The sequence below is a fragment of the Nerophis ophidion genome, linkage group LG14 (genome assembly GCF_033978795.1).
Source record: "Nerophis ophidion isolate RoL-2023_Sa linkage group LG14, RoL_Noph_v1.0, whole genome shotgun sequence".
In the NCBI taxonomy this organism is placed as follows: domain Eukaryota; kingdom Metazoa; phylum Chordata; class Actinopteri; order Syngnathiformes; family Syngnathidae; genus Nerophis; species Nerophis ophidion.
In genome coordinates, this window is record NC_084624.1 from 39,096,995 (window position 1) to 39,122,691 (window position 25,697).

The 25,697-nt window shown below is 40.0% G+C and overlaps 3 protein-coding genes across 3 annotated transcripts in view; 1 reads left to right on the forward strand and 2 right to left on the reverse strand.

Moving 5' to 3' along the window:
• Positions 1–615: 615 nt before the first annotated feature.
• Positions 616–14,529, reverse strand: epdr1 (ependymin related 1). Its single transcript, XM_061920720.1, has 3 exons — positions 14,228–14,529; positions 1,313–1,521; positions 616–1,241 (listed from the first exon to the last, which is right to left on the reverse strand). Exons 1-3 carry the CDS (start codon positions 14,461–14,463, stop codon positions 1,048–1,050), a joined length of 639 nt encoding a protein of 212 aa, XP_061776704.1. The 5' UTR covers positions 14,464–14,529; the 3' UTR covers positions 616–1,047.
• A 171-nt stretch (positions 14,530–14,700) lies between these two features.
• nol7 (nucleolar protein 7) lies at positions 14,701–20,606 on the forward strand. The gene is made up of 7 exons (XM_061920719.1): positions 14,701–14,927; positions 18,605–18,665; positions 18,749–18,798; positions 19,417–19,512; positions 19,635–19,753; positions 20,033–20,110; positions 20,181–20,606. Exons 1-7 carry the CDS (start codon positions 14,743–14,745, stop codon positions 20,249–20,251), a joined length of 660 nt encoding a protein of 219 aa, XP_061776703.1. The 5' UTR covers positions 14,701–14,742; the 3' UTR covers positions 20,252–20,606.
• Positions 20,607–22,879: 2,273 nt separating this feature from the next.
• Positions 22,880–25,697, reverse strand: part of ranbp9 (RAN binding protein 9) — a 28,361-nt gene continuing 25,543 nt past the window's right edge. The window contains exons 9-14 of the mRNA XM_061920718.1: positions 24,617–24,774; positions 24,399–24,552; positions 24,207–24,328; positions 23,977–24,128; positions 23,630–23,741; positions 22,880–23,540 (exon numbers count right to left, since the gene is read on the reverse strand). Of these exons, the coding sequence (XP_061776702.1) occupies positions 23,410–23,540; positions 23,630–23,741; positions 23,977–24,128; positions 24,207–24,328; positions 24,399–24,552; positions 24,617–24,774 (829 nt within the window). The 3' untranslated portion in view covers positions 22,880–23,409. The remainder of the gene's footprint in view (positions 23,541–23,629; positions 23,742–23,976; positions 24,129–24,206; positions 24,329–24,398; positions 24,553–24,616; positions 24,775–25,697) is intronic.

Below are 25,697 nucleotides of genomic sequence, written 5' to 3' on the forward strand. Positions count from 1 at the left end.
AATGAACTGGCAGCAGCCAGCGTCATCTCACAAGACCCTCGGGTGCCGTGAATGTCAATCAAGCAAGCTACGGAATTTGCCGCCAATGTTTTTCTTGTAAGGTGTATGGAAGCTGGATGAATTAGATGCCAAAAAACAACCATTTTCATGTGGTATTGTACAGAAAGGACAACATTTTTTCTCCTCCATTTGAAAATGTGGGCGTTATCATCATTACTGTCTGATTCCAATCAATGCAAGTCATCAGAATCAGGTAATACACCAACTTATATTCTTGTCTTCGTGAAAGAAAGACATCTATATGTGTTACACATGCTTGTATTATCATTAAACACATTTAACTTGTTTACAAAAATGTCTCTTTCATAAATAAATAAATATAAATGATATATATATAAATGAGGTAGATCCCCTCGAGTTGGTCAATTGAAAAGTAGCTCGCCTGCAGAAAAAGTGTGGACACCCCTGCTCTAACCACTATGCCGCTAAGTAGTAGTAATCACCAATTATTTACATAATTTACAATCCGGAGTGTGGTATGTGGAGGGGGTTGGGGTGGGGGGGTTAGGTTTGGTTGAAATCACAATTAAATAAATAAAACAACAGAAAACCATCAAATGTGCAGGATTATCAGCTTTTATTTAGATTTGTCATCTCCGACAATTTAATCATTTTAATGACATGCAAATGAAGACATCAGCTGTGGTATGATGATTTTTTTTTTACAAGTTTATTGTCATTTGTGGGAATAAAATCCAAGCACACAAATGGTTAACTTTACTGAGTGTTTACAAAGTTTCGTTGTACTTGTGCAATGACAATAAAGACCTATCCTATCCTATAATTGCTCGGACTTTAAAGTCTCATCAAGTTATTAAATCTTCAAAATCCACAAATGATTGTGTCTTTTAAAACATTGGTTTTGACTTTATAACAAAATAAAAACTTGCGCGGTAGAAGTAATGCTACCATCTTGATACCAGATCAAAAATCGATAAGTAGCCAATCAATATGGGCGGTGTAAGGTCAAAGGTCAAAGGTCAGGCCTCAGCAGCTGGACTGAGTCATAGCAAGGGGTCGTGCTGACTGGCAGGTGCTGGGAGGGCTGAAGACGTCTGGGTCGCTGATGCCCAGTTGGATGTTGAAGAAGCGAGTGGAAGTGGTGACGCTGCTGTTCTTGATGTAGGTCTCCTGTACTGGGTAGCAGTCCTTCACCGTGTACACGCCCACCCACGTCTCATCTGGGACACACCACAGGTTTTTATTCACCCCGCCATCGCGGTTGTCCTCGTGTCAACTTGTTGAGACTCACGTTTGCGCGCCGGCTTCCTGTCAGACCACTCCTGAACCTCCACGTTGTCCCCAGGACCGCCGATGATGTACTGGTCTTCAAAGGTGGAGTTGTTTGGAATGTCAAAGGGGTCCCAGGCCTCAGTCATGGCCACCTTGGAACATTCTTTGGTCTTCTGGTCGATCTGGAACATCACCATGCTGTCGTACAAGTAGATGTACTCAAAGTACCTGCAACAGCAAAAAAAATACTGATGTTGATAAAGGGTTCCTCTGAGTCAATGCAGGCAATCCGCATCAAAAATGTTTTGTATTTTTTTTAAAGCATAGTCAACAAAATGTTTGACTTAAATTAAGCATCTTAAAGCATAAATAGCTAAATTGACTAAAAATATCCATACTATAGCAATTTTGGCCGCTAAATGAGACCAAACCTATTAGATTACACTGATTGGCTCAGCATTACTATATTAGATTAAAATAGTGTAATGGTGTTTAAAGGATGTTATTTCATGTCTAGAGGGCTCTTAAAATGTTGAAACATGTATTTAGAAGGTAGTTAAGTTTTTTTATGTTTCAGCTATGGAAATATTCAATTTAAAATGAATCATTCCTTGTTGGTGGAAATTAATTGATCGCGGTCATGTCCAAAACCAGAGGTGGGTAGAGTAGCCAGAAATTGTACTCAAGTAAGAGTACTGTTATTTTAGAGATGTATTACTCAAGTAAAAGTAAGGAGTAGTCACCCAAATATTTACTTGAGTAAAAGTAAAAAGTATGTTGTGAAAAAACTACTTAAGTACCGAGTAACTGATGAGTAACCTGTTCGTTTAATGATGACGGCAACAAGTAATGCACAAAAACATAAAAAATAGCAATGAACAAACTCAAAGCCAGGAATATCTCTTAAGCAACTAAAACAATAATATATATTAAACAATATATATTTGGTTTTACACTGTATTGAAAAAAAATGTGAAAATGAATTTTACCTTTGCAACCTCATTATACTATTGGCTAAGTTTTATATTCATAAATGTAAGTTTCTAAATACCCGACCTGTTTTTCGTGCCTTTAAAAAAGATTTAAAACTACACATTAAAACACTCAACCTCTAACAACCGAAAAGCTGTGAAAACGATGATGCTGTGTTCGAAATTTAAGTTATTTACTGAGATTGAGTGAGCCCATGGCTTTGCACTTTGTTTATTTTATATACAGTATATATATTTTTAGCATTCTATTTTAGTTACTTTGAATTTAAAAAACCCTGGCGCTGTTTTGTACGGTTTTTATACTGTTTTTTTTTACTGTTTTTGTACTTACTTTGATTATTATTTTCAACTGTTTGTAAATGTTGAAATTTATAAATAAACGTTTATAAAAAAAAGAGTGTGCAGTTAATCATGTGACCGCCTGGCTCTGTTTGATTGGTGAAATGGAGTCAAATGTCACCAGTGACTGCATTTGATTGGTGAAACGCAGGCATGTGATAGATCCTACTTTGAAGGTCCGTCTGACTAAACAAACAAACAAAGCGCGCATTAACAGATCGATAAAAATCAGTAGCGAGTAGCGAGCTGAATGTAGATAAATGGAGCGGAGTAAAAGTCGTGTTTCTGCCCTATAAAAATACTCAAGTAAAAGTAAAAGTATGTTGCATTAAAACTACTCTTAGAAGTACAATTTATCCCAAAAGTTACTCAAGTAGATGTAACGGAGTAAATGTAGCGCGTTACTACCCACCTCTGTCCTAAAACCAATTAACAGCAATAAACGATGTATTACTGTAATCCTCCATTGCGCTAAAACAGGGATGTCAAACGCGTTTTCATTGAGGGCCACATCGCAGTTATGGTAGCTATCAGGGGGCGCTTGTAACAGCAAATAATGTATGAATTTGCCTCTGGATTTCATTATTAATTATATAAATTGTTTTAAGTAAACTGTCGATTTTACAGTAAAAACTTTACATTCACAAAATTTTACTGTAGTATATAGTGGGGTTTTTTTTAATAACATTTTACGGTAAATGGAAAAAGAGTACCACTGTTTTTTGGCGGGTGGGTTAGGGAAAAAGCTGGCAGCTTAGTTGCCATAACTTGACTATTACATTTACAATGGTTTTTACAACTTTATATTGTTAATGGAAAAACAGTACAAGTTCCTTTTTTATTCTGGCAACTTAGCTGCCAGTTTTTCTACTGTAAAAACAGATGTAACTTTTTTTTTTTCATTCATAGTAACACACCGTTAAAAACCACAACCGTAGATTTTACAGTAAAAATATGGCAGATCAGTCGACAGAATTTTAACGCAAAAAACTGGTAGTTTTTTTCAATTTACAGTAATATGCTGTAAAGAACACCGTCAAATGTATTGTCATTTTTATTAATTTGATACCATACCATACCAACTTTATTTATAAAGCCCTTTAAAAACAACCACAGTTGAAGAACAAAGGACTGTACACCACAAAGATATACAGGCAAAGCACAGAGTAAAAAATAACATTTAAAACAGAAGTAAAATACACATTGAAAAAGCAAATACAAATTATCCTAAGAACAATTTCTTAAATTAAAATAAGTTAAACATTTAAAAACAGTTTAAAAAGTTAAAAACAGTTTAAAGTCTCATACAGGGTAAAAGCCAGTGAATAAAAATGGGTTTTAAAAAGGGCCTTAAAAGTAGCCAAAAAAAGGGGCCTGTCTCACATAGAGAGGGAGCTCGTTCCAGAGTTTGGGACCCGCAACAGAGAAGGCCTTGTCCCCTCAAAGCTTGCGCTTTGATTTGGGGACCTCCAGGATCAGCTGATCAGCTGACCTGAGGGACCGGGTGGGGATACAGAGGTGGAGCAGCTCAGAGAGGTAAGGTGAAGAAAGACCATGTAAGGATTTAAAAACGAGTAAAATAACTTTAAAATGGACTCTAAAAGACACAGGCTGCCAGTGGAGGGAGGCTAAAACAGGAGTAATGTGTTCTCTTTTTCTTGTGTTTGTTAAAAGTCATTTTGAACCAGCTGCAGACGTGAGAGGGAGGACTGGCTAATTCCAAAATACAAAGAGTTACAGTAATCTAACCGAGATTTGATAAAGGCATGGATTACTGTCTCTAACTGTTGTCTAGAAAGAAGGTTTTTAACCTTGGCCAACTGACGTAAATTTAAAAAAAAAGATTGCTTTCACCACTCTGACAATCTGACGGTCCAATTTAAAATCACTGTCGATACGAAAGCCTGGGTTGGTGACCATGGGCTTAACGTGCAAAGCCAAAGGGCTAAAGTCAACATGGGGGAGCTCACATGTACCACAAGGTCCAAACCCGTGATTCTTAACCTGGGTTCGATCGAACCCCAGGGGTTCGTTGAGTCGGCCTCAGGGGTTCGGCGGAGCCTCCGACGCGTAGGTCAAGACACACCCAACCCATCGTGTAAATACAAACTTCTCCCTATCGCCGTAATATGGATACCCCTAATGTTCCCTCTAATTTTCGATCTGATTTGCAGGTGTGTAATTTGTTGTGAGTTCATGCACTGTGTTGGTTTTGTTCTTTGAACAAGGTGATGTTAATGCACGGTTCAATTTGTGCACCAGTAAAAAAACAGATAACTTTGTCTTGAATTTGAAAAATTTATATTTTTCACTAAAGAAGGGTTTGGGGAATGCCCATAGGAAAGTAGTGGGGTTCGGTACCTCCAAAAAAGTTAAGAACCACTGGTCCAAACACTATTACTTCTGTCCACTTTTCATTGAGATTTAAGAAATTTAGGACCATCAAGGCCTTGATATCATCAAAACAAGCAAGTAGTGGCTGCATTGAAGAGGCAGGATTTCTCCTTAACGCAAAATAAATTTGTGTGTCATCAGCATAACAATGAAAAAAAATACCATTCTTTCGTAGGATTGAGGCCAGACAAAGTAAATCAATAGAAAAGAGCAGTGGTCCTAAAATTGAGCACTGTGGGACCCCACATGTCAAGGGAGCAACAGAGGATTCCGAACCAGCAACATTTAAAGAGAAGGTCCTGTTTGTCAAATATGACTTAAGCCAACTCAAAGCGGTACCACAAATGCCCGCTTAATGCTGTGGGCGGCTAATTAAATTATTATGGTCCACCGTATCAAATGCTGCTGTTATATCGAGTAAAACTAAAATCACAAGATCACCTAAATCTGTTGCTCGAAGGATGTCATTAAAAACCCTTAATAATACTTACTCGGTACTATGGAGGGGTTGAAACCCAGACTGAAAGACTTCTAAAATATCCCAGTCCTCTAAAAAAGTGTTTAACTGGGTAAAAACAATCTTCTCCAAGATCTTTGAGAGGAAAAGCAGCTTAGAAATGGGTCTAAAATAGGCTAAAACTGAACTGTCCAGACCAGGTTTCTTTAAAAGCGCTTGAACCAGGGGGCGTGTTTAAAACTGGTAGGAACCACACCAGAACACAGACTGGTATTTAAAATGTTAAGAACAGGCTGCTCTATGAAAGAAAATACTTCTTTAAAGAATGTAAGCGGGACAGCATCATGGGGGGGAAGCTGAGGGTTCTGAGGAACCTGAATATGATTAGTTAATTATTGTAACTGCCGCAGAGTCTCTTTCTCAAACTGATTAAAAACAGCAGAGTAGTTAAACGGGTCAGAGGTCGGAACAGAAATGAGAGCCCTTGTTGTGGCAATTATATCAATGAAATACTCTGAAAAGGCATTGCACAATTCAGAGGATGGTTCCAAACATGTAGGCTGAGGGGCATTAAGAACAGTCAATGGTTTTGAATAAAACACGAGGGTCAAGACTATTTGAGGCAATAATGTTTGCCAAATGTTCTCTTTTTGCCTCTTTTACTGTGCTGTGATATCCATGCAAACCGTCCTTTAACACCTGAAGCTTGTCCTTCTTCATCTGCGTTCAGTTTTGCGGCACTCAAGTCTGATCGCACGGGTTCTCTCATTAAACCAGGGTTCTGATTTAGTTTTAGCGTTTTTGATTTTTAAAAGGAGCCACTGAGTTCAAGGCTGTCTCACAGGCGGAGTCAAACAATGCATTGAGTTTCTCGGTGTCAGAAAAAAAAAACAGAGTCAGAAGGTAAAACAAAACCTGGTTAAAAGCAGTAATAATCTGACCAGCAGTGGAAGGGTTAAAAACTCGACAGAGACACGCAGGAGCGCGCACTCCAGCTATCAAGCGGTTAAAATTGGCCTCAAATATGTCTGAAAGCACTTTGTCACTAAAGTCCAAGTTAGACACCGGTAGACCATATGAGAGGACAAGATCAAGCGTGTGACCACGTCCGTGTGTGGGACCAGACACAAATTGTGTCAAATTAAAAGAGTCAATAAGGCTTAAAAATGGATAGTTTGCTGTAAAATCATAAGTCAAGCAGATATTTAAGTTTGTTTTTGTTTTTTAAACAAAAATGTTTGCAAAGTATGATAATATAAAGCAGGGGTCACCAACCTTTTTGAAACCAAGAGCTACTTCTATGGTACTGATTAATGCGAAGGGCTACCAGTTTGATACACACTCAAATAAATTGCCGGAAATAGTCAATTTGCTCAATTTACCCATAACTCTATGTTATTATTAATAATTAATGATATTTATCTTTGTGGAAACACTGATCATCTTAATGATTTCTCACAATAAATATATATTTTTGATGACATGTTTTAAATAGGTTAAAATCCAATCTGCACTTTGTTAGAATATAAAACAAATTGGACCAAGCTATATTTCTAACATAGACAGATTATTATTTCTTCTAGATTTTCCAGAACAAAAGAAATTCAAAATACTTTGAAATAAGATTTAAATTCGATTCTACAGATTTTCTAGATTTGCCAGAATAATGTTTTTGAATTTTAATCATAAGTTTGAAGAAATATTTCACAAATATTCTTCGTCGAAAAAACAGAAGCTAAAATTAAGAATTAAATTAAAATGTATTTATTATTCTTTACAATAAAAAAAAAAAATACTTGAACATTGATTTAAATTGTCAGGAAAGAAGAGGAAGGAATTTAAAAGGTAAAAAGGTATATGTATTCAAAAATCCTAAAATCATTTTTAAGGTTGTGTTTTTTCTCTAAAATTGTCTTTCTGAAAGTTATAGGAAGCAAAGTAAAAAAAATAAATGAATTTATTTAAACAAGTGAAGACCAAGTCTTAAAATATTTTCTTGGATTTTCAAATTCTAATTGAGTTTTGTCTCTCTTGGAATTAAAAATGTCGAGCAAAGCAAGACCAGCTTGCTAGTGAATAAATAAAATTTAAAAAATAGAGGCAGCTCACTGGTAAGTGCCGCTATTTGAGCTATTTTTAGAACAGGCCAGCGGGCTACTCATCTGGTCCTTACGGGCTACCTGGTGCCCGCGGGCACTACGTTGGTGACCCCTGATACAAAGTAATATTTGTTGCAATATTGGATATTATTAAACTTTAAAAGGTATGCAATTTCAAGCAGTCTATGTATTTTTTCAGTCAAAATTAAAACAAATCCATTAGAATTAGTGTGAAAATATTAACAATTTTATTGACACATATCATTTCCAGGTGTTTGTGGGCCAGATAAAATGATGTCTCGGGCCGGATCGGTTTGACACCTGTGCGCAAAAAAAAAAACTGCAGTTCTTATGCATTACTGTACAAAGGATGTAAATCTTATAACAAATCATGAATTGATTCCGATTCTCGGGATGAAGATTTGATTCAGAATAGGTTCTCGATTCAAACAGATTCTTACAATATATTATTTGGTATAAAGATTGTCATGAAACCTTTTCAAAACATGTTACAAGTCTCGCAACGGTTGACGTGTGAGGTATAAAAAATATTTTTTTTTGAAAATTGTGAATCAATTTAGAATCTAAAAAAGAACCAATTCCGATTTGGATGGGAATCAAATTTTTTCAGCACCCCAAATATGATGTCTGTAAGACGAGGCTTGACATGTTACTACCCTCAGGACGGGCAGGCTGTAGCAGGCGAGCTAATAGCGAAGATAGCCGCTAAGTTATCTTGAAACAACACAATACGTATTTAGTAAAGTTTAAGAAGTTTAGATGGAAGCGAGATACAGCACAGAGTAAGCAGTTATTAACAGGAAATTAACAAGTGTTTTTCAACCTCTGTGGCGCGGCACACTACATACAGTCTGGTGTGCCGTGGGAGATTGTGTAATTTCCCTTAATTGGGTTAAAAGTTTGTACATTTTAAGTCTACTTTTTTTTGTGCCCTTGTGTGCATGATCCTTTCCATCCTTTGTAACTGAGCTACTGTGTGGAAAATGTTCCCTTGTGGATCATTAGTTTGTTGAAATCTAAAAATCTTTTTTGCAAACCAGTAATTATAATCCGCAAATAATGTGCTGTTGTTGAGTGTCTCTGCTGTCTAGAGCAGGGGTCACCAACGCGGTGCCCGCGGGCACCAGGTAGCCCGTAAGGACCAGGTGAGTAGCCCGCTGGCCTGTTCTAAAAATAGCTCAAATAGCAGCACTTACCAGTGAGCTGCCTCTATTTTTAAAATTGTATTTATTTACTAGCAAGCTGGTCTTGCTTTGCTCGACATTTTTAATTCTAAGAGAGACAAAACTCAAATAGAATTAAAAATCCAAGAAAATATTTTAAAGACTTGGTCTTCACTTGTTTGAATAAATTCATTTATTTTTTTACTTTGTTTTCTTATAACTTTCAGAAAGACAATTTTAGAGAAAAAATATAACCTTATTAAAAATGATTTTAGGATTTTTAAACACATACATTTTTACCTTTTAAATTCCTTCCTCTTCTTTCCTGACAATTTAAATCAATGTTCAAGTAAATTTGTTTTTTTTATTGTGAAGTGAAGTGAATTATATTTATATAGCGCTTTTTCTCTAGTGACTCAAAGCGCTTTACATAGTGAAACCCAATATCTAAGTTACATTTGAACCAGTGTGGGTGGCACTGGGAGCAGGTGGGTAAAGTGTCTTGCCCAAGGACACAACGGCAGTGACTAGGAAGGCGGACGCGGGAATCCAACCTGCAACCTTCAAGTTGCTGGCACGGCCACTCTACCAACTGAGCCATACCATTGTAAACAATAATAAATATTTTTTAATTTAATTCTTCATTTTAGCTTCTGTTTTTTCGACGAAGAATATTTGTGAAATATTTCTTCAAACTTATTATGATTAAGATTCAAATAAATTATTCTAGAAAATCTAGAAAATCTGTACAATCAAATTTAAATCTTTTTTCAAAGTCTTTTGAATTTATTTTTAAATTTTTGTTCTGGAAAATCTAGAAGAAATAATGATTTGTCTTTGTTAGAAATATAGCTTGGCTCAATTTGTCATATATTCTAACAAAGTGCAGATTGGATTTTAACCAATTTAAACATTCTAAAATTAATCTTAATCAGGAAAAAAATCCTAAAATGTTCCATAAATTATTTAAATTTTTTCGAAAAGATTCGAATAAGCTAGTTTTTCTCTTCATATTTTTCGGTTGAATTTTGAATTTTAAAGAGTCGAAATTGAAGATAAACAATGTTTCAATTTTTTTTTTTCGTGTTTTCTCCTCTTTTAAACCGTTCAATTAAGTGTTTTTTTCATCATTTATTCTCTACAAAAAACCTTCCCTAAAAGGAAAAAAAAATGTACGACGGAATGACAGACAGAAATACCCATTTTTGTAAATATATAGATTTATTTACTAAAGGTAAATTGAGCAAATTGGCTATTTCTGGCAATTTATTTAAGTGTGTATCAAACTGGTAGCCCTCGCATTAATCAGTACACAAGAAGTAGCTCTTGGTTTCAAAAAGGTTAGTGACTCCTGGTCTAGAGCTTGGCTGACTAACCATGTTATACTAGTCCATATCAGTAGGTGGCAGCAGGTAGCTAATTGCTGTGATGGCGGGAACATGGTTTGTCATGATCATTATATGCAACAGACAGCGAGAGGCAGCGTGAAGGTAAAAAGGCATCTAATTTTTAAACCAAAAATAACCAAAGGTGGGTGCCCACAAGAAAAGACAATGAAGCTTAGGGAAGGCTATGCTGAACGAAACTAAAACTGAACTGGCAACAAAGTAAACAAAACAAGAATGCTGGACGAGAGCAAAGACTTACAGCGTGTGGCACAGAGACTGCGTCCACGTCCGTACCTGACAAGGCTATCAACAATGTCCCCACAATGACAAAAATAACTGAAATATTCTTGATTGCTAAAACAAAGCGGGTGCGGGGAATAGCTTCTAAGGAAGACATGAAACTGCTACAGGAAAATACCAACGAAACAGGAAACGCCACCAAAATAGGAGCGCAAAACAAGAACTAAAACACTAGGCACAGGAAACACCAAAAAACTAAAAATAAATCAGGGCGTGATGTGACAGGTGGTGACAGTACACCTACTTTGAGACAAGAATTATGGTGATGCCTGCTTGGTTATGATTTGAATTCATATCCAACAATTGCTGGAACGACTTTTCACTGTCAATATCGGCTGCTGAGTTTCATTTTTAAAAGTATTCTGCTGGTGGTGTGCCTGGGGAATTTTTTTAATGAAAAAAATGTGCCTTGACTCAAAAAAGGTTGAAAAACACTGCATTAGTCGACAGTGTTGATAACAAGAGGTGTATCAGTATACAATCAATACCAAATAATTTGGTGAATATTTTTTTTCTTCCAAAAATCTTTTTATCCTCGCTCTTTACAAACTCAGGAAATAATTCCCTGGACACAGGAGGACTTTGAGGGCAAAAAAATTCAAAATATTTCAAAGAGTAGTGGATAGAAGTTTTCACTTTTGTCAGTGATTGTGCATTATGGAATTTGTTTTGAGCAAAAAATTGTATGTAAAAAAAAAAAAAAAAAGAGAATAAGAAATCAGTTTAAATATTGTGTTGATATCTTTGTACTTTTGATAGCAATAGTACACTGTATCATAATCATATTCGGCAGCATAAAACCCTGATTGGAACAACTTTATCACCCACACAAAACTAACAGGATATGTGTAAAAGTTTTTTATGAGGTTTTCAAAAATGAAGTGACATTTTTGTGAAAGTGTCCTGTAGAAAGAAACCTCATTACGTTTCTTTCAAATGATTGATAGGTAAAAGTCCAAATTCAAACTACATACTGTAGTTAATTATAATAGTCACATTATAAGCAGTTTTTTTACAGGTCCCAAACAACAATACTCTTTTTATTTAACAATGATGGTCTTACAAAGTAGACACAATCACTGTTGCGCAACCTTATTGCCACATTAATGCAGTAAACAGCTGTTAGTAGTACAAATGCACATTTCATTATTGCAGTAAACAACTGTTAGTAGTACAAAAACAAACTTCATTACTGCAGTAAACAACTGTTAAAAGTACAAATACACACTTCATTACTGCAGTAAACAACTGTTAGTAATACAAATACAAACTTCATTACTGCAGTAAACAAATGTTAACAGTACAAATACACACTTCATTACTGCGGTAAACAACAGGTAATAGTACAAATACAAACCTAATTACTGCAGTAAACAACTGTTAATAGTAAAAACACACACTTCATTACTGTAGTAAACAACTGTTAGTATTACAAATACAAACCTAATTACTGCAGTAAACAACTGTTAATAGTACAAATACACACTTCATTACTGCAGTAAACAACTGTTAGTAATACAAATACAAACTTAATTACTGCAGTAAACTGTTAGTAATACAAATACAAACTTCATTACTTGAGTAAACAACTGTTAATAGTACAAATACACACTTCATTACTGTAGTAAACAACTGTTAGTATTACAAATATATACACCTAATTACTGGAGTAAACAACTGTTAAAAGTACAAATACACACTTCATTACTGCAGTAAACAACTGTTAAAAGTACAAATACACACTTCATTACTGCAGTATACAACTGTTAGTAAAAAAAATACAAACTTAATTGCTGCAGTAAACAACTGTTAGTAGTACAAATACACACTTCATTACTGCAGTAAACAAATGTTAAAAGTACAAATACACACTTCATTACTGCAGTAAACAAATGTTAGTAATAAAAATACAAACTTAATTGCTGCAGTAAACAACTGTTAGTAGTACAAATACACACTTCATTACTGCAGTAAACAACTGTTAGTAATACAAATACAAACTTAATTACTGCAGTAAACTGTTAGTAATACAAATACAAACTTCATTACTTCAGTAAACAACTGTTAATAGTACAAATACACACTTCATTACTGTAGTAAACAACTGTTAGTATTACAAATACAAACTTCATTACTGCTGTAAACAAATGTTAATAGTACAAATACAAACTTCATTACTGCAGTAACCAAATTTTAATAGTACAAATACAAACTTCATTACTGCAGTAAACAACTGTTAATAGTACAAATACACACTTCATTACTGTAGTAAACAACTGTCAGTATTACAAATACAAACCTAATTACTGCAGTAAACAACTGTTAAAAGTAAAATTACACACTTCATTACTGCAGTAAACAACTGTTAGAAGAGCAAATTCACACTTCATTACTGCAGTAAACAACTGTTAGTAATACAAATACAAACTTCATTACTGCTGTAAACAAATGTTAAAAGTACAATTACACACTTCATTACTGCAGTAAACAACTGTTAGTAATAAAAATACAAACCTAATTACTGCAGTAAACAACTGTTAGTAGTACAAATACAAACTTCATTACTGCAGTAAACAACTGTTAATAGTAAAAATAAACACGTCATTACTGTAGTAAACAACTGTTAGTAATACAAATACAAACTTAATTACTGCAGTAATCAACTGTTAGTAATAAAAATACAAACCTAATTACTGCAGTAAACAACTGTTAGTAGTACAAATACACACTTCATTACTGTAGTAAACAACTGTTAATAGTAAAAATACACACTTCATTACTGTAGTAAACAACTGTTAGTAATACAAATACAAACTTATTTACTGCAGTAATCAACTGTTAGTAATACAAATACAAACTTAATTACTGCAGTAATCAACTGTTAGTAATACAAATACAAACTTAATTACTGCAGTAATCAACTGTTAGTAATACAAATACAAACTTAATTACTGCAGTAAACAACTGTTAATAGTAAAAATACACACTTCATTACTGTAGTAAACAACTGTTAGTAATATAAATACAAACTTAATTACTGCAGTAATCAACTGTTAGTAATACAAATACAAACTTAATTACTGCAGTAATCAACTGTTAGTAATAAAAACACAAACCTAATTACTGCAGTAAACAACTGTTAGTAGTACAAATACTCACTTCATTACTGTAGTAAACAACTGTTAGTAATACAAATACAAACTTAATTACTGCAGTAATCAACTGTTAGTAATACAAATACAAACTTAATTACTGCAGTAATCAACTGTTAGTAATAAAAATAAAAACCTAATTACTGTAGTAAACAACTGTTAGTAGTACAAATACAAACTTCATTACTGCAGTAAACAACTGTTAATAGTAAAAATACACACTTCATTACTGTAGTAAACAACTGTTAGTAATACAAATACAAACTTAATTACTGCAGTAATCAACTGTTAGTAATAAAAATACAAACCTAATTACTGCAGTAAACAACTGTTAGTAGTACAAATACACACTTCATTACTGTAGTAAACAACTGTTAGTAATACAAATACAAACTTAATTACTGCAGTAATCAACTGTTAGTAATACAAATACAAACTTAATTACTGCAGTAATCAACTGTTAGTAATACAAATACAAACTTAATTACTGCAATAAACAACTGTTGGTAGTACAAATAGTACAAACTCACGCTTCGTTAGTGCAGTAAACAATTAGTTGTACAAATACACGCTTCTATACAAGTAGTATGTGTGTATTTATAATGCAGTAGTAGTACAGAGAGGTTGACCTTTGACACGGTGTGTGTTTCTTGTGCTGCTGCAGGATTCGCAGTCTCTGGTTCTGGCCGTCGTAGGACACCGCGGCCCGGTTGTTCCTGCCGGTTCCGTGGTCGTACAACACCCACCTGCCCTCCCATTGCAGCGGGGCGAGGCACGGCACGACCGTCGGGGAGGCTTCCAGCGGGGACAGACCGAGCATGAAGGAGCCTGCAGCGGCCACTAATACGACAACCAGCCGCAACATCGTGTCTCCTTAGTTTTTTGTAACGCACTGATTTACTGAACACAGACACACAAGCGCCACGTATGGGGCACGATTCAACTTCCGGTTAAAACGTTCAATCTAAAAGCACAATTAAAAAAATACAAATGTAAGCGTAGGTTAAATTAATTATTTTTTGACTATATTATGATTACATACTGATTTCATTCCACATATTTCGTTTTTAGAGCTGAAATAAAAACAATTTAAAACAGAAACATTTCAAACCGGAAGTGACAACGTCACATCCTCTCTTGCAACATGGCGACGACGCAACGTGGACAGCAAGCCAAGTTGACTAAGAAGCAAAAGATCGAAAATGCCGTGAAGACGTTTGTTGCGGCTTTCGACTCCAGCGAGGACGAGGGGCCGGAGGAAATTACCTTTGAGGACGCCAAGGCCGAGGCGCTGCAGAGCGTCGAACAGGCGCTGCAAAGCGCTAGAAGGTAAGCTAACTGCTAGCTAACCAGTTCTGGAAATGAGAGAAGGCTGTGTGGATATCTTTTACAAACGTTTGTTTCTCATTATTTAAAGGCCTACTGAAATTAGATTGTCTAATCTAAACGGGGATAGCAAGTCCAGTCTATGTGTCATATTTTTGCTGAAAGGATTTAGTAGAGAACATCGACGATAAAGTTCGCAACTTTTGGTCGCTAATAAAAAAAAGCCTAGCCTGTACCGGAAGTAGAAGGCGATATGCGCGTGACGTCACGGGTTGTAGCGCTCCTCACATTGTTTATAATCATAGCCAGCAGCAACTAGAGTTATTCGGACTGAGAAAGCGACAATTTCCCCATTAATTTGAGCGAGGATGAAAGATTCGTGGATGAGGAAATTAAGAGTGAAGGACTAGGGGGAAAAAAAAGGTGATTGTAGTGGGAGCGATTCAGATGTTTTTAGACACATTTACCAGGATAATTTGGGCTCCTCTCTGAGCTGCTACCTTACCGTGGTAGAGGAGTTTGCGTGTCCCAATGATCCTAGGAGCTATGTTGTCTGGGGGTTTTCATGCCCCCTGGTAGGGTTTCCCAAGACAAACAGGTCCTAGGTGAGTGATCAGACAAAGAGCAGCTCAAAGACTTCTATGGAATTACAACAAAATGAACCCAGATTTCCCTCGCCCGGACGTGGGTCACCGGGGCCCCGCTCTGGAGCCAGGCCCGGAGTTGGGGCACGATGGCGAGCGCCTGGTGGTCGGGCCTGTTCCCATGGGGCCCGGCCGGGCACAGCCCAAAGAGGCAACGTGGGTCATCCCTCCAATGGGCTCACCACTCATAGGAGGGGCCATAGAGGTCGGGTGCATTGTGAGCTGGGCGGCAGCCGAAGGCAGGGCACTTGGCGGTCCGATCCTCGGCTACAGAAGCTAGCTCTTGGGACGTGGAACGTCACCTCACTGGGGGGGAAGGAGCCTGAGCTAGTGCGCGAGGTAGAGAAGTTCCGGCTGGATATAGTCGGACTCACCTCGACGCACAGCAAGGGCTCTGGAACCAGTTCACTCGAGAGGGACTGGACCCTCTTCCACTCTGGCGTTGCCGGCAGTGAGAGGCGACGGGCTGGGGTGGCAATTCTGGTTGCCCCCCGACTCAAAGCCTGTACGTTTGAGTTCAATCCAGTGGACGAGAGGGTAGCTTCCCTTCGCCTTCGGGTGGGGGGACGGGTCCTGACTGTTGTTTGTGCTTACGCACCAAACAGCAGTTCAGAATACCCACCCTTTTTGGGTACACTCGAGGGAGTACTGGAAAGTGCTCCTCCGGGTGATTCCCTTGTCCTACTGGGAGACTTCAACGCTCATGTTGGCAACGACAGTGAAACCTGGAGAGGCGTGATTGGGAAGAATGGTCGCCCGGATCTAAACCCGAGTGGTGTTTTGTTATTGGACTTTTGTGCTCGTTACAGTTTGTCGATAACAAACACCATGTTCAAACATAAGGGTGTCCATATGTGCACTTGGCACCAGGACACCCTAGGCCGCAGTTCCATGATCGACTTTGTAGTTGTGTCATCGGATTTGCGGCTTTATGTTTTGGACACTCGGGTGAAGAGAGGGGCGGAGCTTTCTACCGATCACCACCTGGTGGTGAGTTGGCTGCGATGGTGGGGGAGGATGCCGGACAGACCTGGCAGGCCCAAGCGCATTGTGAGGGTCTGCTGGGAACGTCTGGCAGAGTCTCCTGTCAGAGAGAGTTTCAATTCACACCTCCGGGAGAACTTTGAACATGTCACGAGGGAGGTGCGGGACATTGAGTCCGAGTGGACCATGTTCCGAACCTCTATTGTCGAGGCGGCTGATTGGAGCTGTGGCCGCAAGGTTGTTGGTGCCTGTCGTGGCGGTAATCCCAGAACCCGTTGGTGGACACCAGCAGTGAGGGATGCCGTCAAGCTGAAGAAGGAGTCCTATCGGGTTCTTTTGGCTCATAGGACTCCGGAGGCAGTGGACGGGTACAGACGGGCCAAGCGGTGTGCAGCTTTAGCGGTCGCGGAGGCAAAAACTCGGACATGGGAAGAGTTCGGGGAAGCCATGGAAAACGACTTCCGGACGGCTTCGAAGCGATTCTGGACCACCATACGGCGCCTCAGGAAGGGGAAGCAGTGCACTATCAACACCGTGTATGGTGCGGATGGTGTTCTGCTGACTTCGACTGCGGATGTTGTGGATCGGTGGAGGGAATACTTCGAAGACCTCCTCAATCCCACCAACACGTCTTTCTTTGAGGAAGCGGTGCCTGGGGAATCTGTAGTGGACTCTCCTATTTCTGGGGCTGAGGTCGCTGAGGTAGTTAAAAAGCTCCTCGGCGGCAAGGCCCCGGGGGTGGATGAGATCCGCCCGGAGTTCCTTAAGGCTCTGGATGCTGTGGGGCTGTCTTGGTTGACAAGACTCTGCAGCATCGCGTGGACATCGGGGGTGGTACCTCTGGATTGGCAGACCGGGGTGGTGGTCCCTCTCTTTAAGAAGGGGGACCGGAGGGTGTGTTCCAACTATCGTGGGATCACACTCCTCAGCCTTCCCGGTAAGGTTTATTCAGGTGTACTGGAGAGGAGGCTTCGCCGGATAGTCGAACCTCGGATTCAGGAGGAACAGTGTGGTTTTCGTCCTGGTCGTGGAACTGTGGACCAGCTCTATACTCTCGGCAGGGTTCTTGAGGGTGCATGGGAGTTTGCCCAACCAGTCTACATGTGCTTTGTGGACTTGGAGAAGGCATTCGACCGTGTCCCTCGGGAAGTCCTGTGGGGAGTGCTCAGAGAGTATGGGGTATCGGAATGTCTTATTGTGGCGGTCAGTTCCCTGTATGATCAGTGTCAGAGCTTGGTCCGCATTGCTGGCAGTAAGTCGAACACATTTCCAGTGAAGGTTGGACTCCGCCAAGGCTGTGCTAGTGTTTTAGTGAGTTAAATAGTACCTCAAAGTCGGAGGGGTGTGGCTACGGGTGTGTTGATGCCAGAGTCTCTGTGGGAAGTCACGAAACTGCAGCAGGACAGAAGCTCCACTGATCTCCGATAAAAGATGACTTATTACCACAATTTTCTCACCGAAAACTGCCGGTTGACATGTAGTCGGGATCCATGTTCGCTTGACCGCTCTGATCCATAGTAAAGCTTCACCTCCGGGAATTTTAAACAAGGAAACACCGTGTGTTTGTGTGGCTAAAGGCTAAAAGCTTCCCACCTCCATCTTTCTACTTTGACTTCTCCATTATTAATTGAAGATATTGCAAAAGATTCAGCAACACAGATGTCCAGAATACTGTTTAATTATGCAATTAAAGCAGATTACTTATAGCTTGGATCGGGCTGGAAAATAATGTCCTCTACAACCCGAGACGTCAAACGCACGCATCATCATAAGAGTCATCATACCGTGACGTTTTCAACACGGCACTTCGCGGGAAATTTAAAATTGCAATTTAGTAAACTAAACCGGCCATATTGGCATGTGTTGCAATGTTAAGATTTTATCATTGATATATAAACTATCAGACTGCGTGGTCGTTAGTAGTGGGTTTTAGTGGGCCTTTAAGATTCCGTTGTATAATTTAGTGTTATGTGTAGTACGATCCAGACAATGCAATTGCTTGTTGTTTGTTTTGGCCGTGGCTATATCCCTTGTGTGCGTTGTTACTACCAGGGAGAAGGATCTACTGAAGGAGAAGAGAAAGAAGAGGCAGGAACTGTTTCAGGAGCAGAAGGTCCTTTTGAAATTTGTAATACTGAGTGGTTTTGTTTTGAACAGCCTTAAAACTTTTTTTTTCCTCTTAATTTTTCCTCACAGAAGAGAAAACTTTTGTCTGATGAAGTTTTGGAGGAGATCGATTCTTCACAGTAAGTTTTGTGATCACGTGCAGTTGGCATACTTGCCAACCCTCCCTATGTTCCCGGGAGACTCCCGAATTTCAGTGCCTCTCCCGAAAATCGCCCGGGGCAACCATTCTCTCGAATGTCTCCCGATTTCCACCCAGACAACAATATTGGGAGCGTGCCTTAAAGGCACTGCATTTAGCGTCCTTGCTCACCTGAAACCTTCACCCATTGAGAAGGGGACCTGAGTAAGGACAGCCTGTCGTCACGTCCGCTTTTCCTACATACAAACAGCATGCCGGCGTAGTCTCTCAGTGTTTACGGCTTTTCAATCACACACCCCCAAAGTGAATGCAAGGCATACAGGTCACACTGAGAGTGGCTGTATAAACAACTTAAACACTGTTGCAAATATGCGCCACACTGAACCCACACCAAACAAGAATGACAAACACATTTCGGGAGAACATCCGCACCGTAACACAACAGAACAAATACCCAGAACCCCTTGCAGCACTAACTCTTCTGGGACGCTACAAAATACCCCCCCCAATCTCCTGAATTCGGAGGTCTCAAAGTTAGCAAGTATGGCAATTTGTGTTGCATTAAACACCATTACAACTGTTTATTTTCTTAAAATAGAAAGAGCCACTCTGAAGAAGTCCAAGATGCGTCTGTCACCTCTCAAGATGAAGAGTTGCACATCGACAAAGTACAAAAACTGGAGAACTCTCGGAAGTAAGGAAATACTTTTTTGATTAGTGAAGTAGTATGGAAATTATTGTCTATTGTCTACAAAATAAATGTGGGTGGCTTGGTAAATAAATTGAGTACAAAAGTGTTGATTTGATCTTTGTCAGGCTGATTGGAAACTACAAGGTGACTGTCAAGCCTAGTGAGTTGGCGGCCTCCCAGCAGAAAATGGCTGAAGACTTCATCCAGTCGCGACTGTATGGACCAGGGAGTCTCCGCACCACAAGTAGGCGGCCATGTTTGGAGTGCATGCTCCACTCTGTGGCAACTCTTGCCATTAGTTAAAGTTAAAAGTTAGAGTACCAATGATTGTCACACACATACTGGACGTGGCGAAATTATGCACAGCATTTGACCCATCACCCTTGATCACCCCCTGGGAGGTGATCATTAGCTGTCTTACTGTAAGCTATGCTAAAGCAACGTAACCCTGGACCATGATGACACACTATATCTGAGCTCAGCATCTTATTAAAACCATGTGACATATTTGTGTTTCTCCAAGGCAACCAGCTGCTGTCACTTAACAATAAGAGAGGCATAAACAAAAGCGCGGCCGTTGAGTTTACCAAGAAAAATTGGGGTGAGACATTGTCTTCACAACTGCAGTTTGTTTTCTTTTCTTTTCTAATGTGCTCCGTCTCATGCCTCAGCTGAAAAGAGAAAAACCAAAGCCGAGATGAAGAAGATGAGGTGGCGCCACAAGCACATTCCCTCCAGCTGATTGGCCCCCTGGCTCTTGTGGACACAAATATGGACGCTAACGTGACAGGCGGTGTTCAGACTTGATTGTACATCACGGGCTTGACTTCTGGACTGAGACTGAATATCCCGCACAGGCAGTGAGCAGAAGCCAATCAAAGCCTTTGCGTTACCTTAGCAACCAGAGCCTGAAATGTATGAGAGAGAGTTTCTTCTGGCCATTGGGTCATTTTTACCTGTTTTCACCTTGTCCACCCTTTAAATCAGTTCAAATATTGACAGGTTATTAATTTTAACTCAAATGTTTTTTGAGAGACCCACAGAGAAAAGCATAATTTGTCATCTTTAATAAAAAAATCTTGTCACCCTCACACAAATTGCACATCATTTTGGCCAAACGGACACACGGCCGCAGAATTCCTGTCACGTGATGTTGGTGCAGGGGTTCAGCGGCCGAAGGAGAGAAAGGAAAGAAGACATCTAAGTTGATCTTACCAGCACTGTACTATGGCATGCATAGGTCTCAAACAGACGACACTTTGTCTAACAAGCTAAAACACGACCGCTCGCCTCTTTTTTTTTTTTTTTTGCAAACGCATCCCAACCAAAAGTACAGAAAAGCTCGGCGACGCCAAACCGGAGCATGGACATGCGGCCGCAACATCGTTCCACTCAAAAGTATTTGGTTGTTCACTCGTGGAAATGTTACCACACGCACAGTGCAGGGGTGGGGGCACAAGGTTTGTTTGCTGCTGAGCATGATGTGAAGTGGTAACCTGACGGATGATGGTTACAACAAAAGTGAGGGGGGGTCATGGAGGCTCCTGAGACGTTTAGATGTTAAAATAATCTGCTGAGAACATTGTCAACACATGTTCAAGGGGTGGCACTGGGGCAGTTCTTTCAGTTAAATCATATTTGATCTATCTATACTTAAAGTTTCAATATACAGTGCCCTCCATAATTATTGGCACCCCTGGTTGAGATGTGTTAAAAGCCTTAAAATAAATTCAGTGTTTATTGCAGAAGAATACTGTCACACTGAAAATTGTAGGAAAATGTAGCCTTCAACTCAAATGAATTGTAAGAAAATAAAAAAATCCCTGACTAAAAAATAATTATTTTTCATTAAATCACCTGTTCCACAATTATTGGCACCCTTAACAATTCCCAGGAAATAAATATAATTGAAGCATTTCTGTCATTTCTACAGTAGTTTACAAAGTTTACCAGAGTACGTAGGAACATTTAATTAGTAATTCATCACTTCCTGTTTCCCTGGGGTATAAATATGACGTGACACCGAGGCCATTTCTCTTATCCACTCTTAAACATGGGAAAGACAAAGGAACACAGCATACAAGTGAGGCAGATGTGCGTCGACCTTCACAGGTCAGGCAGAGGCTACAAGAAGATTGCCACTCAACTGCAGCTGCCCATATCCACTGTGAGAGGAATAATTAAGAAGTTCAAAACAACTGGAACAGTGGTAAATAAGCCTGGACGAGGACCCAAGTTTATTTTGCCACCACGCACAGTGAGGAGGATGGTAAGAGAAATCAAAAGATCTCCAAAGCTCACTGTTACAGAATTACAACAAATGGTAGCATCCTGGGGTCACAAAGTCTCCAAATCAACCATCAGGCGCTGTCTACACGCCAACAAGCTGTTTGGGAGGCATGCACGGAGAAAACCTTTCCTCACTCACAATCATAAACGCAAGCGTCTGGAGTTCGCCAAACGGTATTGGGGCTTCAACTGGGACCGTGTGCTTTGGTCAGATGAGACCAAGATTGAGCTTTTTGGCAACAAACACTCTAAGTGGGTCTGGCGTACCACGAAAGATGCGCATGCTGAAAAGCACCTCATACCCACTGTGAAGTATGGGGGTGGGTCAGTGATGCTGTGGGGCTGTTTCACTTCCAAAGGCCCTGGGAACCTTGTTAGGGTGCATGGCATCATGAATGCTTTGAAATACCAGGACATTTTAAATCAAAATCTGTTGCCCTCTGCCCGAAAGCTGAAGCTGGGTCGTCACTGGGTCTTTCAGCAAGACAATGACCCTAAACATATGGCCAAATCTACACAGAAATGGTTCACCAGACACAAAATCAAGCTCCTCCCATGGCCATCTCAGTCCCCTGACCTCAACCCCATTGAGAACCTGTGGGGTGAGCTGAAAAGGAGAGTACAGAGGAGAGGACCCAGGTCTCTGGATGATTTAGAGAGATTCTGCAAAGAGGAATGGCTGAAAATCCCTCTTTCTGTCTTTGCCCATCTTGTGAAACATTATAGGAGAAGATTAGGTGCTGTTTTGTTGACAAAAGGGGGTTGTACAAAATATTAACACCAGGGGTGCTAATAATTGTGACACACATTATTTGATGTCAAATAATTATTTCTTTATGTGGGATTTTTTCCCCACTGAATAAATGCACTTGTATTGAAGGTTGGATTTTTCTCTTTTTTTCCATTAAGGTCCCATATTATTTAGAAAAAAAATAAAATAATTGGAAGCTAAAAAACACATCTCAACCAGGGGTGCCAATAATTATGGAGGGCACTGTAAATGTTAATGTGCACACTGGCTGTCGTGATCTCTACCTTTATAAGCATAACTGGGAGGAGCCTGCTGGAGCTCAACACAAACTGAATGTAAGTATTTATTCATGTAAACCTGTACAAACTAAATTCATGGAGCCCTCTCCCACATGACGCCCCCTTCAAAACAACTTGTTACAAAAATAAAATGGACGTCAAAGACGCGTCTAACCACCTTGTGGTCCACATTCACAGAGCAAGATGGCGGTCAGCCGTGGATGCCACGCATGTTTTCTTCTTTGAGGGGACAGGAGGGATGATTCTGATGGCTGCGGCCATGTTGGGCTCTTGGTGGATATTAAGTTTAGTGACGCTTGGCTGTCATCACGCTGTCAGTCAGTGAGGAGGAAATGGGGCTGGTTTCTATTTACCATGTAAAGGGAGGCTGTGTGTGCATATATATATTTATATATAATATATAATGTTTGTGTGTCCAGAAACACCACCTGATCCTCTTAGCCTGCTAATAGCTGAACAGGACGCCAGCAAGATGGTTTCTACAGTACAGAGCTACTGCTAAATAAAGGAGGCAGGGACTAAGGGCGCACACTTCTGGACTGTGTGTGTGTGAGTGTGGGGCTAGTGCAGATAATCGTCCACAGCGGCGAAGGCGCAGGAGCCGCTGCCTGTTCGTGCCATGATGGCGAGGCACTGGGCAGCCTGGCCCACGGCCTGGGCCAGGGGGGGCTGCTTGGGCAGGTTGTGGGTCTCTGGAAAAATGAGGGAGAAAGCAATGTCAATCAGGCAGGCAGGTGGTCCAACCACATTGCTTTTCCGTGTTAACGCCCAGATGCCCTACCTAATATTGCACTATTGAGGGTGGAGCACACAGGCTCTCTCTGAATAGCGTCCAGCTGGTAGCCCACTGGGCTGTTCCATGGATCCGAGTAGGCCAACAGGCTGAAGGCATCCTGGAGCACAATACATATGCATTTTTTATGATGTCTTTACCTCCACCAAGCGTTTAAGATTACATGATTGATTTACACTAAACTTTTTAGTTTTAGTCATTACAGTCCACTTAAACTGATTGCGCAGAAAAACACCCACTGTAATGTCCGTCTTTGGACTATGAGGCCATGTTTAAGATTACAATATATATGTGTGGCTTATCTTATCTTAGCATACTGTTAGTGTTTTAGGCACCTTGAGCATCTTCTTATTGGCAGAGTTCTTCCCGCACTCCCGGCGCAGGTGTTCACTCATGCTTTGCAGCTCTCGGCCAAAGTGAATCATCCTCTCGATGGCTGCTTGACTGCCGCCGCACAGCTGCCGTTTGGACTGTGCAGACTCCACCTCTGCAGTCCATGGCAAAGATGTTGTGTCACATGACGCCGAGCTGACCACACTTCTGGTAAATCGCGGAAAATACACACCCATGTCTGCGTCGCAGTCGTCGGTATCGGCCACATGTTTGAAGCTGCCGTTCAGGAAGCCGTTGGAGGACGACTCCGTAACGCCGTTGGTGAAATGGTCTATCTCCATGTCCACATCGTTGCTGAGTGGAGACGTCAGGAGACATCAGCCAGTCACGCACAGACAAGGTGAAAGGAAAGGCTAAAGGTCACCTGGTGACAGGTGGCTGGCTGTGGCTTCCATTCAGACTGTTGTCAGCTGCTGGGGGGGTGGAGCCTGAGCCCGGGGGGCAGGGCTTGTGACTGTGAGGGGAGGAGCTATGGCTCTTATTCAACGTCACGCCGTTACAGCAGTTACTGTCAAAGCCTACAAGCACAGTGAGGCACAGTTTCAACCACTGCTGCCATGGAGACGTCTGCCACGCACGTACCTGTCAGGTAGGAGGACTGTGAGCTGCCAGTTTTGTGGGTGGGGCTGCTGATGGAGCGGGGCGAACCGGAGTAACTGTCCTGAGATTTGGGGCTGCGTCCTCCCAGACACCGCACCTCACTGTCTGTCCCGTTCACCATCTCAATGAACTGTCGGACCCTGAAGGTGGGATGGTGAAGGGTGCAGGGTTTCATATGGCGTCAAAACGGTGCCAAAATCCTTGCATGCAAAATCCGCATTTTTTGTGCGCATGCTGCATTTATCTGAGCGCGCACAGACTCTGCACTTGCGATGTGTCTTACTTGCGATGTGTCTTTCTCCACGCGTGCAGTGCTCACTCCTTTAAGCACTTGGGGTCATGTATTGAATGAACGGTCCAGTTTCTCCCCTCCTTTCTGATTGGTGACTTTAAACTAGGGTTGCAGCTATCAATTATTTTATTTGTCGAGTATTCTATAGATTGGTTTGTTTAATTAATGAAGTAATCGAATAAAATATATTTTGTAGCCTCAAAGCATCTTTTAGGTAATATAGTTAAAATAAGCAAGGACTTTTTACGGATAAACTTTGTTCTTATATATGGCCAAATAATATTCATAATACTTTTACCACAATAGCATTACTCTATAATACCAGTACTTCAAAAAAAAAAAAATACTAAGTAAAAGAAAAAAAAAATTATTCAGATGAACACGAACCAAGGAATATTTGGACTAATGCCATAAATAATATTTAAGTCGAAAATAACCAAATTAAACAAAAAGACTGATGGTATGTCTGAAGAATGGCAAGTGATGATGTATTCAACAATTTACAATAATAATAATCATAGATTAGATTAATATAACACTTTTCAAGACACAGAGCATTTTACAGTGAGAACTGATAACCCATCATGTTTGAAAAGGTATAAACTGGAGGAATCGCTTTGATTTTTGGACAAAACGAGTTAGCATTAAACTGTAGATGGTAACAAGTCTTCACATGTGTTTGAAATAAACATTCGTTATGAAAGTCAAACATATACTGTAAGATGCTGTTAGCTACCCAGATAGACTTTCTACTTATTCCTGCTTGTTTAC

Excerpts from the sequence above, each read along its gene's own strand:
- epdr1 (XM_061920720.1), bottom strand. The coding sequence starts at position 14,463 with ATGTTGCGGCTGGTTGTCGTATTAGTGGCCGCTGCAGGCTCCTTCATG. Across the intron at positions 1,522-14,227 it reads AAACACACACCGTGTCAAAG|GTACTTTGAGTACATCTACT; the intron begins GTCAACCTCTCT and ends TTGCTGTTGCAG. Across the intron at positions 1,242-1,312 it reads CAGGAAGCCGGCGCGCAAAC|ATGAGACGTGGGTGGGCGTG; the intron begins GTGAGTCTCAAC and ends GGTGTGTCCCAG.
- nol7 (XM_061920719.1), top strand. The coding sequence starts at position 14,743 with ATGGCGACGACGCAACGTGGACAGCAAGCCAAGTTGACTAAGAAGCAA. Across the intron at positions 18,666-18,748 it reads AACTGTTTCAGGAGCAGAAG|AAGAGAAAACTTTTGTCTGA; the intron begins GTCCTTTTGAAA and ends TTTTCCTCACAG. Across the intron at positions 20,111-20,180 it reads GTTTACCAAGAAAAATTGGG|CTGAAAAGAGAAAAACCAAA; the intron begins GTGAGACATTGT and ends CTCATGCCTCAG.